The sequence below is a fragment of the Acipenser ruthenus genome, chromosome 3 (assembly GCF_902713425.1).
Source record: "Acipenser ruthenus chromosome 3, fAciRut3.2 maternal haplotype, whole genome shotgun sequence".
In the NCBI taxonomy this organism is placed as follows: Eukaryota; Metazoa; Chordata; class Actinopteri; order Acipenseriformes; family Acipenseridae; genus Acipenser; species Acipenser ruthenus.
Window position 1 is genome coordinate 86706450 of NC_081191.1, and position 16617 is coordinate 86723066.

At 46.9% G+C, this 16617-nt stretch overlaps 1 protein-coding gene across 1 annotated transcript; it reads right to left on the reverse strand.

Annotated features, from left to right (window-relative positions):
- Positions 1–1425: 1425 nt before the first annotated feature.
- On the reverse strand, positions 1426–15827 carry LOC117394880 (alanine aminotransferase 2-like). Its single transcript, XM_033993557.3, has 12 exons — positions 15733–15827; positions 14487–14617; positions 13663–13752; positions 13089–13197; positions 12074–12207; positions 11140–11386; positions 10489–10568; positions 9629–9765; positions 8918–9092; positions 7872–8027; positions 7094–7206; positions 1426–2456 (listed from the first exon to the last, which is right to left on the reverse strand). The coding sequence occupies exons 2-12, from the start codon at positions 14607–14609 to the stop codon at positions 2366–2368; spliced, it is 1455 nt and encodes a 484-aa protein (XP_033849448.3). The 5' UTR covers positions 14610–14617; positions 15733–15827; the 3' UTR covers positions 1426–2365.
- Positions 15828–16617: the final 790 nt, after the last annotated feature.

Below are 16617 nucleotides of genomic sequence, written 5' to 3' on the forward strand. Positions count from 1 at the left end.
TTATAAACCAAAACAAATGATTTTGATATTTAAAAAATGCCATATTTTGTACTGAAACTTTCAGCTGCTTAAAATGTTACTATAAAGTCTAAATGTCTGTAGATGTTACATTCATACCTGTAAAATAATTAACAATAATAAAAGAAAATGTAATAACAAATGCTATTTTCGAGTAGAAGACTTTTTCATTTATAATTGAACATGAAGTTTCTTTCAGTATTTCTGTCTTTAAAGGGGCTCTACTCTGAACCAGATTGGTTAATGGAAAGTAAAGTTAATGGAATGCATTCTCACAGCGTAGCAAATCTGAGCTTGCAGAGACTGATTGGAATCACATAGGATATCTAACATTGTAACTGTTGGAGAAACTATAGTTTACAAAATTAACTGGGTTTAAGAATCAGTTAGTATTTGGGTTTCAGTTAGTTAGTTAGTTAGTTAGACAATTTGGGGTTTAATATTAATTACTGGAGCAGGACGACAGATGGCAAGGAGAAAGCTTTGAAGGGACCCTGTGTTTTCTCAGAGATAACATTCTGGGGCTAAAATCTTCAAAATAATTTCAACCTCCTTCCTTCCTTACATTATGGTTTCCTGAGTAGAACATGTCACATTCACTTAAGGTAATAGAAGGAAGATAGACCCATGTGATCAATGATATTACTGGTTGACAGGAGGATTGTAAAGCTTGCATCAGTATGTAATTGTTTCTTCTGATAGGTTAAGGAATAAGGAGTGATGTCATAAGAGAAGCTATATTAATCTGTACATGTGTATTTATCGTTGATTCTAGTATAACTTGTGGTTAACAAAAACAGAATACCCAGTTACTCTACTGTATCTAATTAAATATATTTGTTGAAATCTACAACGGAGTTCGGAATCACAATAATTTTATACTCACGGATGCATGAAGGAAAAAAAGAACATTAACAAATGTTTTTAATTTCTACAGTAACCTCAGATCTAAAATGTATCCTATACCTATCATATATATATATATATATATATATATATATTATAAAGGCAGTTCCGCTGCACCCAAAATTGTATATCAATCAATTACTCAACCTTCAACACAGTGACTGCACCGTCATAAAATGTTTTAAAAAGCTGGTAACAAAATCCCAGCTGTGATAATGCAAGCGATCTGGAATGAAGCTGAGGCTGGTTTACTGGTCTGGCAGAACAGCAGAAAAATGAAATCTGTTACAGATTATGTCAAAGTACTTTGTTTTTTTATACACAAAGCGTGTTTTCATTTCTAAAGTAACTCATTAGGTTCCTTTGTTAAGCTCACTGGCTGCTCTCCGCTGGGAGAGAGTAGAAACAGCACAGCAGTTTATTCAATACCACACTGTGACAAACTGTACGTAGGGTGCAGTCTTCACTGTTGAAAATAATACATCCACGAGACTCTTGCAAGTGAAATAAGTCTCCTTTTATTTGGAAGTGCTGATCAGCAATCACATGACAATCTCAACTCTGGAAATATGACAAAGTCAGAGGGATACGAAATACTTTCTCAATACAACAGCAAATGTCAGACAATACATATCAGGAAAACAACTCTGCAGTGTGACAGAGTGTTGGACCGCACACTAGCTCTCCTTCTCATCGAGTACCCACAGCAGGAGACACCAGGCCTTGTACTCTAGCCGTGACTCGGGTGGAGATACGCAAATTAGTTGAATATGAAATACAAACTCTCAAAGGGTAGGCTATGCATTCGTAGACAGAGATTCATTACAATACTTAAAAGTAGGTAACCACAAATCTGAGTTTACTTTTCTTTTTTCCCCCTTTCTTTTTTGGTGTTTGCTCAATCATTCACAGTGCTTCTGGGTTGTGTTATTATTGCCAATATTGAGTTATTATAATTTTTCTCAAAATCTGCTTTTACATGGCTTGAGCGTGTCTGGAGAATCTTAAATGCCGGGTCTGAGCAGCCTTCCTCAAATCATGTGACTTTAACTTCTGGCCCCACCTGCTCATATTATATATATATAGATCGATAGATAGAGAGGGACGGTGAGGCTGGCAGAGGTGAAAGGGCGCACTGTCACATGATTTAAATGAATGAGGAAGGGTGTTAGTCCTGCTACTTAGGAACTCCAGTCCAGCTCAAAGCAAATGCCAAGCCAGGCAAAGACTGTTACAGAGACAGATAAGAACTCAATATGAGAGTAACAGAGCCAGAACCCTCTGCATGATTGCAAACACCATACATGAGCAGGGAGGGGAATGGAAAGAAGCAATTGAAATGAGATTCGACCTCTTCATGAAGACACAGTGATGCTGAAATGTTGCATGTGGTATGTTTTCTTTGTCAGGATGTCTCTGAGAGATCGAGGCTGCAGCAGAGCTATGAAAACTCCTGCATGAATTTCAGATGGAAACTCTTCAAGCTGCTCAGCACAACCTGCAGTGTCTCTGTCAAGATCAGGATGCAAAACCTGGGGGGAAAAAATAGAAATAAAATTAGACTGGGATCACGGCAGCTTCATACGGGACCCATCTAGTCTCCGTTTCCATGGCCCAGTGCCGCTGTTCTCAGGCCTGTATAGTGGAAGTTACATGTGACGGTTTACTTTAACATATAAAGAATTAGTAACTGTGACAGGATGGACCGAGGTTTGAGACTCAGAGACAGTATAAAGTTCAAAAATAAAGTTTTTAATAAACAAAAATACAAAATAAACCAGCACAAGGGCCAAACAAAAAGATTTCAAACACAAAATACCAACACAAATCAAAAACTTACAAAATAAAGTTTCCAGGCTGGGCGTTGCCTTCACTGGAACAGAAAAACAGCACATACAAACACACTCTTGCTTCTAGAACTCTCCTTCAACTCTCTCTCCTAGCCAGGGCCTCTCCCCTGGCTTTTATTCCCTGTGGCTGGAGCCCAATTAATCAATAATTGCTAATTAGTCAATTAGGGCTCCAGCCACATTCTCACATGTTTTTCTGGCAGGGAGGAATTTTAACCCCCTCCCTGCCAGTCCCAACATTGATCATAAAGACGGGGCAGTACCCCGTCACATATCCCCCCCCTTGTGCCAAGCACAACATGGCCTAAATGGCCACCTCCCCCCTCAGTCTCAGTCCCGGAAGAGGGGGAAGCACAGTGTCCATGGGGGTGGCCATGGTGGGACGTCCGGCACCACCCAATTCTTCGTGGCCAGCAGCTCCCTCTTCCGGGGCTCCGGCCACACACCATCTTGCCGCGAAAGTGCAGCTGGGGGAGCTGGTCTCCTGACCTCCCTCCCCCTCTTCATGGCCAGCAACTCCCCTCCGTGGGGCTCCGGCCATAGTATAGCGACCCCAGGCGAAGCAGGATCCCTGGCAACCCCAGGCGACGGCAGCAGCAGCGGACCCTCGGGAGGCGACGGCAGCAGCAGTGGACCCTCGGGAGGCGACGGCAGCAGCAGCGGACCCTCGGGAGGCGGAGACGGGAACGGCGGCCCGGCTCCCTCTGGTGGCGGAGGCGGGAACGGCGGCCCGGCTCCCTCTGGTGGCGGAGGTGGGAACGGCGGCCCGGCTCCCTCTGGTGGCGGAGGCGGGAACGGCGGCCCGGCTCCCTCTGGTGGCGGAGGCGGGAACGGCGGCCCGGCTCCCTCTGGTGGCGGAGGCGGGAACGGCGGCCCGGCTCCCTCTGGTGGCGGAGGCGGGAACGGCGGCTCGTCTCCCTCTGCTGGCGGAGGCGGGAACGGCGGCCCCTCTCCCTCTAGTGGCGGAGGCGGAAACAGCATCTCGTCTCCCTCTGCTGGCGGAGGCGGAAACAGCAACTCGTCTCCCTCTGCTGGCGGAGGCGGGAACAGCAGCTCGTCTCCCTCTGCTGGCGGAGGCGGGAACAGCAGCTCGTCTCCCTCTGCTGGCGGAGGCGGGAACGGCAGCTCGTCTCCCTCTGCTGGCGGAGGCGGGAACGGCAGCTCGTCTCCCTCTGCTGGCGGAGGCGGGAACGGCAGCTCGTCTCCCTCTGCTGGCGGAGGCGGGAACGGCAGCTCGTCTCCCTCTGCTGGCGGAGGCGGGAACGGCAGCTCGTCTCCCTCTGCTGGCGGAGGCGGGAACGGCAGCTCGTCTCCCTCTGCTGGCGGAGGCGGGAACGGCAGCTCGTCTCCCTCTGCTGGCGGAGGCGGGAACGGCAGCTCGTCTCCCTCTGCTGGCGGAGGCGGAAACGGCAACTCGTCTCCCTCTGCTGGCGGAGGCAGGAACGGCAACTCGTCTCCCTCTGCTGGCGGAGGCGGGAACAGCCTATATTCTTCCCCTACAGGTCCCTTCAGCCCTAGGCCTGTGGGCTTCCCCTTCTCGGGCCGTGGACGCACCGACTCCTCCCGCTCGGGCCGTGGACGCATCGACTCCTCCCGCTCGGGCCGTGGACGCACCGACTCCTCCCGCTCGGGCTCCTCCCCCTTGGGCTGTGGACGTTCGGACTCCTCCCTCTCGGGCTGTGGACGTTCGGGCTCCTCCCTCTCGGGCTGTGGACATTCGGGCTCCCCCTCTCTGGGCGACGGCAGCGGCTCCCCCTCTCTGGGCGACGGCAGCGGCCCCCATTCTGGCTCTCGGGACGGCAGCTCCTCCCCTTCTGGCTCTCGGGACGGCAGCTCCTCCCCTTCTGGCTCTCGGGACGGCAGCTCCTCCCCTTCTGGCTCTCGGGACGGCAGCTCCTCCCCTTCTGGCTCTCGGGACGGCAGCTCCTCCCCTTCTGGCTCTCGGGACGGCAGCTCCTCCCCTTCTGGCTCTCGGGACGCCGGCTCCTTCCCTTCTGGCTCTCGGGACAGCGGCTCCTCCCCTTCTGGCTCTCGGGACGGCAGCTCCTCCCCTTCTGGCTCTCGGGACGGCAGCTCCTCCCCTTCTGGCTCTCGGGACGGCAGCTCCTCCCCTTCTGGCTCTCGGGACGGCAGCTCCTCCCCTTCTGGCTCTCGGGACGGCAGCTCCTCCCCTTCTGGCTCTCGGGACGGCAGCTCCTCCCCTTCTGGCTCTCGGGACGGCAGCTCCTCCCCTTCTGGCTCTCGGGACAGCGGCTCCTCCCCTTCTGGCTCTCGGGACAGCGGCTCCTCCCCTTCTGGCTCTCGGGACAGCGGCTCCTCCCCTTCTGGCTCTCGGGACAGCGGCTCACCCCTCTCTGGCTCTCGGGACAGCGGCTCACCCCTCTCTGGCTCTCGGGACAACGGCTCACCCCTCTCTGGCTCTCGGGACAACAACTCACCCCTCTCTGGCTCTCGGGACGACAGCTCCACCTTCTTTATTGGAATGATTGGGGCATCTCCCATATCTACCGCCAGGTAATTAACGACCATCAAGGCCAGCTCTGCGAAGGACGCCGGGTGATGCTGTTCCTCCCACTTTTCCCACCTCCCCCCATCTCGACGCCACAGCGTGTTGATAACTATGGGGAGGTCGTGGAAGAGGTCCGCCTCAGGGTGCATCAACCAGTCCCAGATTTCCTGGGATGGTGGTGAAGGCGGTGATGTAGGAAGTGGTGGGGTGGCTGCCGAGGACGGGGTTTGCAGCTGCTCCTGGTCCCGATTGTGGGGGCATCCTGCCCAGTTGTGGCCATCCGCCTCACAGCGCCCACACCAGTCAGCTGGTAGCCCATCTGGACAGGACCTCCACCGATGATCCTCCTTCCCGCACCAGGAGCACCAGGGGAAAAGACTGGCTGGGTCCTCCAGCTGGGGTGGCTGTTGTTGCAGCAGCCTACATTTCTTCGGCTGCTGCTTCTCCTGCCTTTGCCGCTGTCTGCTCTTCCCCATTTTCCAAAAAAAAAAAAAACTCCCAAAATTCAAGAAAAAAAAAATTACCGCTCTGAGCCTCCAGGTGGCGCTATCCCACTTCTGACACCAACTGTGACAGGATGGACCGAGGTTTGAGACTCAGAGACAGTATAAAGTTCAAAAATAAAGTTTTTAATAAACACAAATACAAAATAAACCAGCACGAGGGCCAAACAAAAAGATTTCAAACACAAAATACCAACACAAATCAAAAACTTACAAAATAAAGTTTCCAGGCTGGGCGTTGCCTTCACTGGAACAGAAAAACAGCACATACAAACACACTCTTGCTTCTAGAACTCTCCTTCAACTCTCTCTCCTAGCCAGGGCCTCTCCCCTGGCTTTTATCCCCTGTGGCTGGAGCCCAATTAATCAATAATTGCTAATTAGTCAATTAGGGCTCCAGCCACATTCTCACATGTTTTTCTGGCAGGGAGGAATTTTAACCCCCTCCCTGCCAGTCCCAACATTGATCATAAAGACGGGGCAGTACCCCGTCACAGTAACATACTTAACAATTTTTCTCTTTAGTTTTTTTGTTTACTTTTCTGAAGCTCTTTGAAATCTCATGGCATGATTTCCGCTATATACATTTTAATAACATTTTTTTTTAAGTATAATAATAAATAATTAACAACATAAGAATAATAACATTCTGGTGTTTGTTAAAAAAAAACATAATATTGGGTCTCCAAAGGTTCTCTCATCTTTTCAACAGAAGTTTATGATTTTGACCCTCATGTGTCCATGACGTCTTTTCCGCTATCCGTTAGGAAGGGGGTGAGAGATGCAAGCACAGTGCCTCTTTACACATAGCTCCCACAGAGAGGTGCTCCCCATTCCTGACTTATATACACCGTACGTTTCTACTCTGTGATAAACAAAACATCAATATTTTAGCAAAAATATACATTTCTTAATCTGCACTCTACTTTTACTACAGAAAATGTTAAGAGCATAATAACACAGCAAGTCCTGTCTCCATTGAAACGTAAACTTTTCAGAGTGCGCAGATCTTGCACTCACAATGTCTATGACAAAACGTAAAAGCCACAACACATTCTATATAAACACGTTAATATCAGCTTTTTGTCAGTTTTACATTTTTTTGTTTATTTTTCTAAGAGTTCGGCGGCTACTTCTGATCATGGTGAGAGTTTATTTCTCTTGCTGGGCTGACAGGAGCCTGACACAAGAAATACACTTAGAAACACACAGTAAAAACACTACAGACACTGGCATCTGCATTGCCCGCACTTGCTCTTCCCTTGCTGTGTCCAAGCTGCAGTAGGATGCATCCCCGCAGTCCTTACCTGATGTGATGGGTTCCTTCCCGCTGTCCCAGGTCACTGCCGGGATCTGCAATCACCCCGGTCTCCTCCAGCAGTCTCAGACAGTAGAACAGGTCCGGAGCCAGGCCCTGGGCCTGGGGAGAGGAGAGGAGAGGAGGAAGAGGATGAGTGTAATGGCTTGGCATCATTCAATAAAAGGAGAGGCAAGGGCTGGACGCAAACCGCTAACCATACGGTTCAAAGATGAACGTCTTACAATTCAACTAAACAGCTAGCTTAGTAGTCAAGAGGCAAGTACTGTCCGTGTCTTTAGCAGATGTCAGTATTGTTAACTCATCAGCCGCTAGGAGGAGATCCATCCCTGGAGGATGCCTTGCTAACAAAATCATTCCATGAATCGTACCTGCAGTGCACTTCCATTTGTTATTGGCATCGCAAATGTGCAGTTCAGAAAGAAACACACGTTACTTTTTCAAATGTGGTAAATGACGCTGCACTTAATTAAAGCAATTATTATAAATATGTTGGCTGGCCTAGCATGTTCCTGGCTGATAGGGGAAGCAGCTATCTGGTTATTGACAACCAATCAGCAATACTCTCTGAAAGCATTAGAACCGGCTCCTTTATACCAGATATCATGTTTTAAAATAATTGTGTGTTTCTTTCCAAACTGCTCATTTGACTCCTATATATATGGAATGGAAGGTGCAACAGGTAAGAGTTATAGAATAATTTTGTCAGCTGCAGCGCAGTCACTTTACCACAGCTTGCCTTGTGTTTCCTCCCCCGTGGTTCGTACCTGGGCCCGCTGCACAGCGCGGGAGGGCATGTGGATCCTGGGAAAGCAGTACATGGCTGCCTGCACCGGGACGCAGCTGATCCCAGGCACAGAGTTGAGAGTCTGCTCTGCCAGCCAGGCATTGCGAGCCAGCGTGTCGAGACTGGCCTGGCGCTCCTGCAGAAGAAACAACAGCACCAGCAGTGACTGGAAGAGGCTGGGATATTTTAAAAACTCAAGAGTGTCCCAAACACATCAAACAAACAATCGTCTAAAACAATCATCCTTGGAAATACTACAAGAAACAAAATAAGTTCAGTGACAAACGTTTCCACTCGGTGTCTTCCACGTTTTGACTAGAAGTCTTTCTCGATGTGTCAGAACCTGTTTCAGTCCATGAGGCTCAATAAGCACCTGGGCAAACACGGCGTATGGGACTGAGCTACGAAGATAGGCAGATAGGTTGATAGGTTGAAGGAAATGAATCTATTTAGCCTGAAACAAAGAACCATATTTGATTGAAATTTTCAGAATCGTAAATAGAGTTGACAAAGGTAAACCTAACCATGATTTCAAGCTCAGCACAGAAACCAGGACCAGAGGACAGTTGGAAATTAGGTGGACAAACTGAGGACAGAGGATAAGGAGACACTTGTTCACACGGGGAGGGGTGAGGGTATGGAATGGGTTTCTGTGCTCTGTTTGAAGTGAGGCCTCACTGCTGTGAAGGAGGGGTACGAGGGCTCCCCGGGGAGGGGTGAGGGTATGGAATGGGTTTCTGTGCTCTGTTTGAAGTGAGGCCTCACCGCTGTGAAGGAGGGGTACGAGGGCTCCCCGGGGAGGGGTGAGGGTATGGAATGGGTTTCTGTGCTCTGTTTGAAGTGAGGCCTCACCACTGTGAAGGAGGGGTACGAGGGCTCCCCGGGGAGGGGTGAGGGTATGGAATGGGTTTCTGTGCTCTGTTTGAAGTGAGGCCTCACCACTGTGAAGGAGGGGTACGAGGGCTCCCCGGGGAGGGGTGAGGGTATGGAATGGGTTTCTGTGCTCTGTTTGAAGTGAGGCCTCACCGCTGTGAAGGAGGGGTACGAGGTCTCCCCGGGGAGGGGTGGGTTCATCAGGGTGTCCAGGATGATCTGCCCGGGGGTGGGGGGGCAGCACTCCACCGAGTTCACCTGCTGAGCATACCTCCGCACCTGGGAGTCCAGGTTCACAAACTCCAGGTAACCACAGCGGAAACCACACCTCAGAAGAGAGAGAGAGCGAGAGAGAGAGAACCTGGTAATTGTGGAATGAGGTGCAGGGGCTTTACTACCTAATGTGCTAACTTTCAATTGATTCTTTGTTTCTGACCAGCAGCCGGGGCAGAGATATCCAAGATTTTCTATTGTTGACTGTGGAAATCACAACGTGTCATCAGCTCAGCTGGTCAGAAACTACTTATAAACTGAAAGTGGCCAAATCGGCTGTATAATTAACAGGTTTCATAGTGTTCCAATAAAGACTAACTGAAACCCAGTCAAATATTTACTCTAAAAGGTGAGTTATTCATGACAGCGTTTTGTAAGCCCCTGAAAAGTAGCGAGCCTAGTTATAACCATTAGATTCAGCATTGGAATCAACATCATTTATTGTAACAAACTAATATACAGTTCAGCTTCACTGTATTGGAGAACATACAAAAGCAACATGCCTGTGACTCTGTGATTCTCACACACTTCTCCCCTTTTCCCTGCATGTTCATGTCACTGTGCTTAGTTTCAACACAGTGTGGTACTCACTCCCCCGCAAACCCCTTGGAGATGGAGTTGAAGGAGGTCAGCTCTACACTGTTGAAGTACTCCGGTCCCATCTCGAAAAGAACCTTCTTATAGGAGAGGAATTCACAGTCATCCCTGAAGACATTGTCCTGGTACACCTGCAGGGGGCGACAGACACTCACTAACAGCACTGTTTTCCTCATGCATTTCCCATGGTTATACTATATCAGGGATGGCCAACGCTGGTCCTGGAGAGCCGAGTTCTCAAATACTTAATTGAACCAATTATTTTCTTAATTGGTCAACACTAACATTTTATCCGGGTCTTTAGCCATTGATGATTTAAAGACACCCAGGAAAACTGCAGGATTGTGGCTCTCCAGGACCAGGGTTGTTCACCCCTGTACTATATATTTACCATAGCTTACCATTGTTCGCCATGTTTTTTTATTTGCTTTACCACACCTCTCTGTGTTCTACAATGCTTACCTCTGCTTTACCATGCTTTCACTGTGCTTTATTACACCTTGCTGTGCTTTGGGAAATTTTTATAAGGGGAACACAATTTCAGATGAAGACCTTCCTGCACCATTTTTTACTCTACATTTTTTTCCTCTCTTGCAGTTAAATTTAAAAACTGTGAATATGATTTACTCATGATGGTCTATTGTCAACTTTGATGCAGGGAACGTAGGACTGAGAGTCCACAAGGCCAGTGAACTAAGAATCACCATGGTCTGTGAATATCTGGGAAAACAATGCAGACCTGGAAAGGACATATATAAAGGCACCCACAAGCACAGCAGCTGATAGTTCTGCAAGTAATCAGTTTGTGTAATGTAACAATGAGACTGAATGGTACAACAACCACCACTGCTCACCTCGTCCACCATCAGGAAGAGCTTCTCCTCGGCAGCGAATCGGATCACTTCTTCAATGCTCTTCCTGCTCTGGACCTGACCTATCACAGAACAGAAGAGAGCAGGAGTGAAACACAGCTGTTATCCTTAGATTATTATTATTATTATTTATTTCTTAGCAGACGCCCTTATCCAGGGCGACTTACAATTTTTACCAGATATCACATTATTTTTACATACAATTACCCATTTATACAGTTGGGTTTTTAACTGGAGCAATCTAGGTAAAGTACCTTGCTCAAGGATACAGCAGCAGTGTCCCCACCAGGGATTGAACCCACAACCCTCTGGTCAAGAGTCCAGAGCCCTAACCACTACTCCACACAAGAGAAGTGTCTAAATATTGTTTGTGAGAATATCAATTCTGTTTTATAGCCAAGTACTGCAGACCTAAATGCGATGTATTTTTAAGTTACATTTAACCATGCCTACCGCTGTACTGAGGCTCATGTGGATGGAGACCACAGTAAGGAACAATGTACCCTGAAGTCCTTCAGTCTGATGCTGAAGGGTTTTATGCAATAGGCCACAGGGGGACCGTGGGGAGTTTCCTCTCAGTGGTTGTACACTAGCACACAACTCCCCAGCGTTATCCTGGCACCTGCAAAATACCTGTGGGGTTCCCGGGGTTGATGACATACAGCACTCTGGGGCTGCACTTCTGCCCCCTGGCTGTGCGGAGGGCTCTCTGCAGCTCCTCGATTTCCAGCTCCCAGCCTTGCTCCTCGCTCAGGTGGTATGGCAGGATGACCCCTCCCTGCTCCTGCACAGCGCTGTTGAACCATATGTACGAGGGAACAGGAACCAAGACACCCGTCTTAGAATGACCTTCACTGTGCACCAGCATCTTTAGAACCAGCTGAGACACGGGGAGAGATTGACAGTATAAAGAGCCTGGAGCTTCAAATGTGACAGGAATTTGTATTTTTTGGTCAGTTAATATCACTTAGATGTTTTCTTCACTAGGTATCACTATTGTAGCATTGCAATTATACCTATTAAGCAGTGTGGTCTAGCAGTTAGAGCTGAGGGACTGGGAGGGAGGCAGTGTGGTCTAGTGGTGAGAGCTGAGGGACTGGGAGGGAGGAAGGCAGTGTGGTCTAGTGGTGAGTTCTGAGGGACTGGGAGGGAGGAAGGCAGTGTGGTCTAGTGGTGAGAGCTGAGGGACTGGGAGGGAGGAAGGCAGTGTGGTCTAGTGGTGAGAGCTGAGGGACTGGGAGGGAGAATGGCAGTGTGGTCTAGTGGTGAGTTCTGAAGGACTGGGAGGGAGGAAGGCAGTGTGGTGTAGTGACATCAAAATTAAGATAAAGTCCCATTTGCTATTGCTTGACCAGTTGTACTAGGCTGTATCCTTGCAATCGCTTGTCATCCAGTGACTTGATCTTGACAAATGTACACCTCCCTCATAGCGCATGCAGGACACTCTTCTACTCCACAGGAGTGACGGGTAAGAGTAAGAAACCCAGCAGAAACCAGATTCCTGTCTTTCAGTAAGAAAGAACATTAGAAATGTAAAATCGAGGAGGCTCCTAGGCCCTGGACCTGCCTGCAGGGCTCGCTGGGCTCCTCCTGTGATGTAAATATCCCCGGGGTCACAGGGTACCCCCCCGTCTCGCCGCTCGATGTACCGCGACACGCTGTGCCGGACATGAAGTAGTCCACTCGAGTCACAGTACGAACCTGCCAGGGATGGAAGAGAGGTGAGAAAAAAGGTTACAGTTTAACAGGATATAGCAGTGTCTTAAAGGGACAGTTACATCCCCTCTCCTCTCTCTCTCTCTCCTCTCTTCCCTCTATTTCCTCTCTCCTCTCCACTCTCTCCCACTCCCTTCTCTCCTCTGCAATTTAATTTAAATGGTCTTTATTGACATGACAAGTCATACCAGTATTGTCAGTGTCAAGGTACAGAAATATTTAAAACATTTTCCCAGCATTCACTAATGTTGCTTGATTGTATATTTTCCTGGTTTATTGTTTATTCTCATTCTTTCTCATTTATGCCATTTACTGAAACTTGAAATGTATTAAAAAAAGGCTTAGAGCCTGATGCAGCAGAAACTCCACAAGACAGAAAGCTTTTTAGTCGAATCTTACTCACTCGCTAACTGTAATGTCCTCAACCAGCCCCACCCACAGTCATTTTGCAGTTTTCCCCCATGTTTTTTTCCCATAATTCTACTATGCATTTACCTTAGTTTACCATGTTTTTTATTACGCTTTACCACAGTATATCTCAGGGCTTTAAATAATTAGTTAAGCTTTCCCATGATTTCAAAGTGCTTTATTACACTTTGCTATGCTTTCACTATGGGAAACTTTTATAAGTGTGCGCCCAAGCCACTATCCATTGGCTGACTGAATGTTAAGAGTTCAGGAGCCAATTTCACAAGAAATATAAACTATATTGAAAGAAAACAACATGTTCATCTTTAAATTATTTAGCGCTAGTTTCTGCAGAACAGAACAGGCAGAAACACATGTTAGCAACTAGCAAGTACTCTGACAAGTGCTCGTGTAGCCCCAGGATCCAATGGGATGCCCAGCCCCCAGTGGGTCGTCACCTATGCTTCCCCCGTCGCACTTCTGCAGCAGTATCTTTGCTCGTGACTTCACATCGTCAGGAAGCTGCTCACTGTCCAGGAGCTCAGGGTAGAAACAGGCAGCCATGACCTGACAAGATGGATTTCCAGGTCTAAATCAGTATTTTAAAACTGATCTGACAGAATGCACAAGTCACTGATAAGTCACTGACACAGTATCAAAAGTTACTCAGATTCTTCAAGCAATTCCCTTTATCGTGTTTTTTGTCAGCAAGTATTCAATTTGCCCTCATCTATACAATTATCATATCCCAATGACTGGCAATGAATTTCTGCATTGAGTGATTGACGAGGTAATTGTTCTGATTGGATTATCACCAGTGTTCTATACTGGGAGTTGATTTGGTATATTGAGTTTAAATCAGGAGGTCAAAATGTTGTTTAAGAGGTTTGATTCAATTTTAATGAATACCTAACAACTTAAAACAGGTTAAAAGGTATTTACTCAGGAAATCCGAGTAGCTGCACAGCCCTAGTACATATCACTCTTTATACAGATGATCTGTGTTTGTATGTCCCTTCTTTATGTGTTTACCTGACGAATGAAGGTGATTGGTTTCATTCCCATTGCGTGTCCGTCCCCGTAGTCAACTGAGATCACCTCCTTGAAGGGCTTCGGCACCCCCTACCAGACAATCAGACAGAATTATCAACGACTCCTCACACCTCTGTGCACCACAAGGACCTCTCCTCTCCTCCTTTCTCTTTACTCTCTCATCTCCTCCTTCCCCTCACCTCCTCTCCTCTCCTACCATCACTTTTCCATTCCTCTCTCCTCTCCTCTCACCCTTCTCTTCTCCCCTTCTCTCCCAGTCCCTGAGCTCTAACCATGAGGCCAGGGTAGTACCAGCTAGCATGTTTTAAAATGAAAATACAAATGCCTGTTAAAACATGTGTTTCTTTCAAAACTGCACATCTGAGAACTAAAAAGTGACAGATGTGCATGGCAGGGAAGCGTTCTGGAACTATTTCATGAGCTTCAATTACTTTAAAAGAATGAGCTATGAATATAGGTTGAGTGTATTCTTTATATATTTATCTGAGAAAAGACTTGTTTTCCTGACAAATTTACTTCCAATATAAATTTCTATTTGTAAAAATATAGTATATAATTCAATATGTTAATGTAACATTATTCAACAGGTTTCAGTCAACTTTTTGAAGCAAAACTAGTTAATTCTATAGGGTGATGCAAAACTTTTGGCCATAGCTGTATATTGTAATATACCACAATAGATTACCAAAATATATGATAACATGTATTAAAATATATTCAGTTTCCATTTGATATATTTTTAAAAATATGTTAACCATATAGTTAATTTGCCTGCTCACCCCTCCTCACCCTGCCTCACTCACCTGCTGCAGCTCCTGTGTGATCTCAGCTGCTCTGCTGAACAGGACTCCTTTAGCAGGAAGCTTCATGTTTCTGATGGTGGGGTTCACTTCCAGCAGAGTTACAGTTTTCCGCTGAGCTGCCATCACTGAGTCTCTGACCAGATAGCACAGCTCAGCACATTAAAACATAAGGGGACGGCGAACAAAAACAAAATGCCTTTTGAAGCTTTATACCCTTTGATTTTCTTTTCTCAATTTTAAATAAACTTCCAACCTGATTTACAGATGATTTACAGAAATAATATTTGAAAACAGATAAAGCATAGGTAATATCCAGAGGTAAAGTAAAGCACAAAACAAAGCAAAACAAAAAAACGTGGGGAGAAAAAAATAGCATAAGCATGAGAAAACTGCAAAATGACCATGATAATTTACAGTGGTAAACTTTTAGAAGGGTTATATCTGACCTCTTAGTCTAATTACATTTCCAAAACAAAAGGAAGTGTCCAATAAACAGGCAATTACCCCTCTGCCTCAGTCAAGCAGGATAAACTGGTTAAACTGTTAAACTGGACCGATTCGCTACATTCCTTCTCTTTCCCTGCAGTGTGTTATGAAATCATGTGACTGTGTGAATGGGTTGGAAGCCGAGTGACAGGGCAGCACAGCTCTCCAGCTGGAAGCAGCCAGTGTCAAGACAAGAGTAATAGAGAACGAGAGAGCAGAGGAATACTGAAGAGGACTGGAGAGAACCCCTCTCTGTCCCTCAGCTCTAACCACTAGACCACATTGCCTCCCTTACTCCCAGTTTCTCAGCTCTAACCACTTGACCACATTGCCTCCTTTACTCCCAGTCCCTCTGTCCCAACCACTAGACCACATTGCCTTCCTTACTCCCAGTCCCTAGGTTCTAACCACGAGATCACATTACCTCCCTTACTCCTAGCCCCTCAGCTCTAACCAATAGACCACACTGCCTCCCCTCTAGTCCCTTAACTCTAACTCCTAGAGCTCATTGCCTCGTCCCAGTCTCTTAGCTCTGACCACTAGACCACACGGCCTCCCTCCCGGTCTCTTAGCTCTGACCACTAGATCACACGGCCTCCCTCCCGGTCTCTTAGCTCTGACCACTAGATCACACGGCCTCCCTCCCGGTCTCTTAGCTCTGACCACTAGACCACACGGCCTCCCTACCGGTCTCTTAGCTCTGACCACTAGACCACACGACCTCCCTACTGGTCTCTTAGCTCTAATGCCCTGCCCCTACCTGGTTCCTCACTGAACTCCTGGTCTGTCCTTGCAAGAGTGTCCTCAGCTCACTGTCTTTTGCATGCTCAGTTTTCTCTGCCTGTGTTTTTCAAAGCCAGTCTCTGGTCGCAGTTAAGCTTGGAGGAGTTCCTATAAACTCAAGTTTAAGGCATGTACAAGGTCTTTATTAACCGGTTACAGATTAACTTAAAGTTTCACCCATGAAACACAAAGGAAAACGAAGCTGTGCATGAAATGTCCAAGGGTTAGGATACTAGATAAGCACAAGTCGTAATCCAGCAATCTTGCCAGTAGGGGGACACAGCCGTAGCAGGGCTCAGTATCGATAAGCAGAGTAGTGTTGTTTTGTCACTGTTTCTGATTCACTGGGTCAAACTGAATTAACTTTTAATGGAAAAAAAAAAAATCCCATATAAAAGTGGTTATAGTTTAACAAAGGGATTACATTTTTTTTACCTGTTGTGCACATCCATTCGCTACAGCATAAAGGTCTCAAATGCATGGAACTATTAAGCAAACATGATAAGGCACATTTTGTGTTTAGACTAGAATAAATAGAATTTTTTTATTGTACAAATTTAAATTTTCTAAAAAGTGAATTGATTGAGCCCACTGCACTCCACTTGTTTTAGCTTCTGCTAAAGCAATGAATGTACACACCAAATAATAGGATTTATTTCAACTGTGATACAAACACAAAACACGAAAGCAGTGAACACTGATCAATATTCCACTGGGTTTACAAAGAAGAGATTGCTGCTGTTCAGAGGTGTGGAGGAACAGAGAGAACACCCTTTCAGAGGTGTGGAGGAACAGAGAGAACACCCTTTCAGAGGTGTGGAGGAACAGAGAGAACACCCTTTCAGAGGTGTGGAGGAACAGA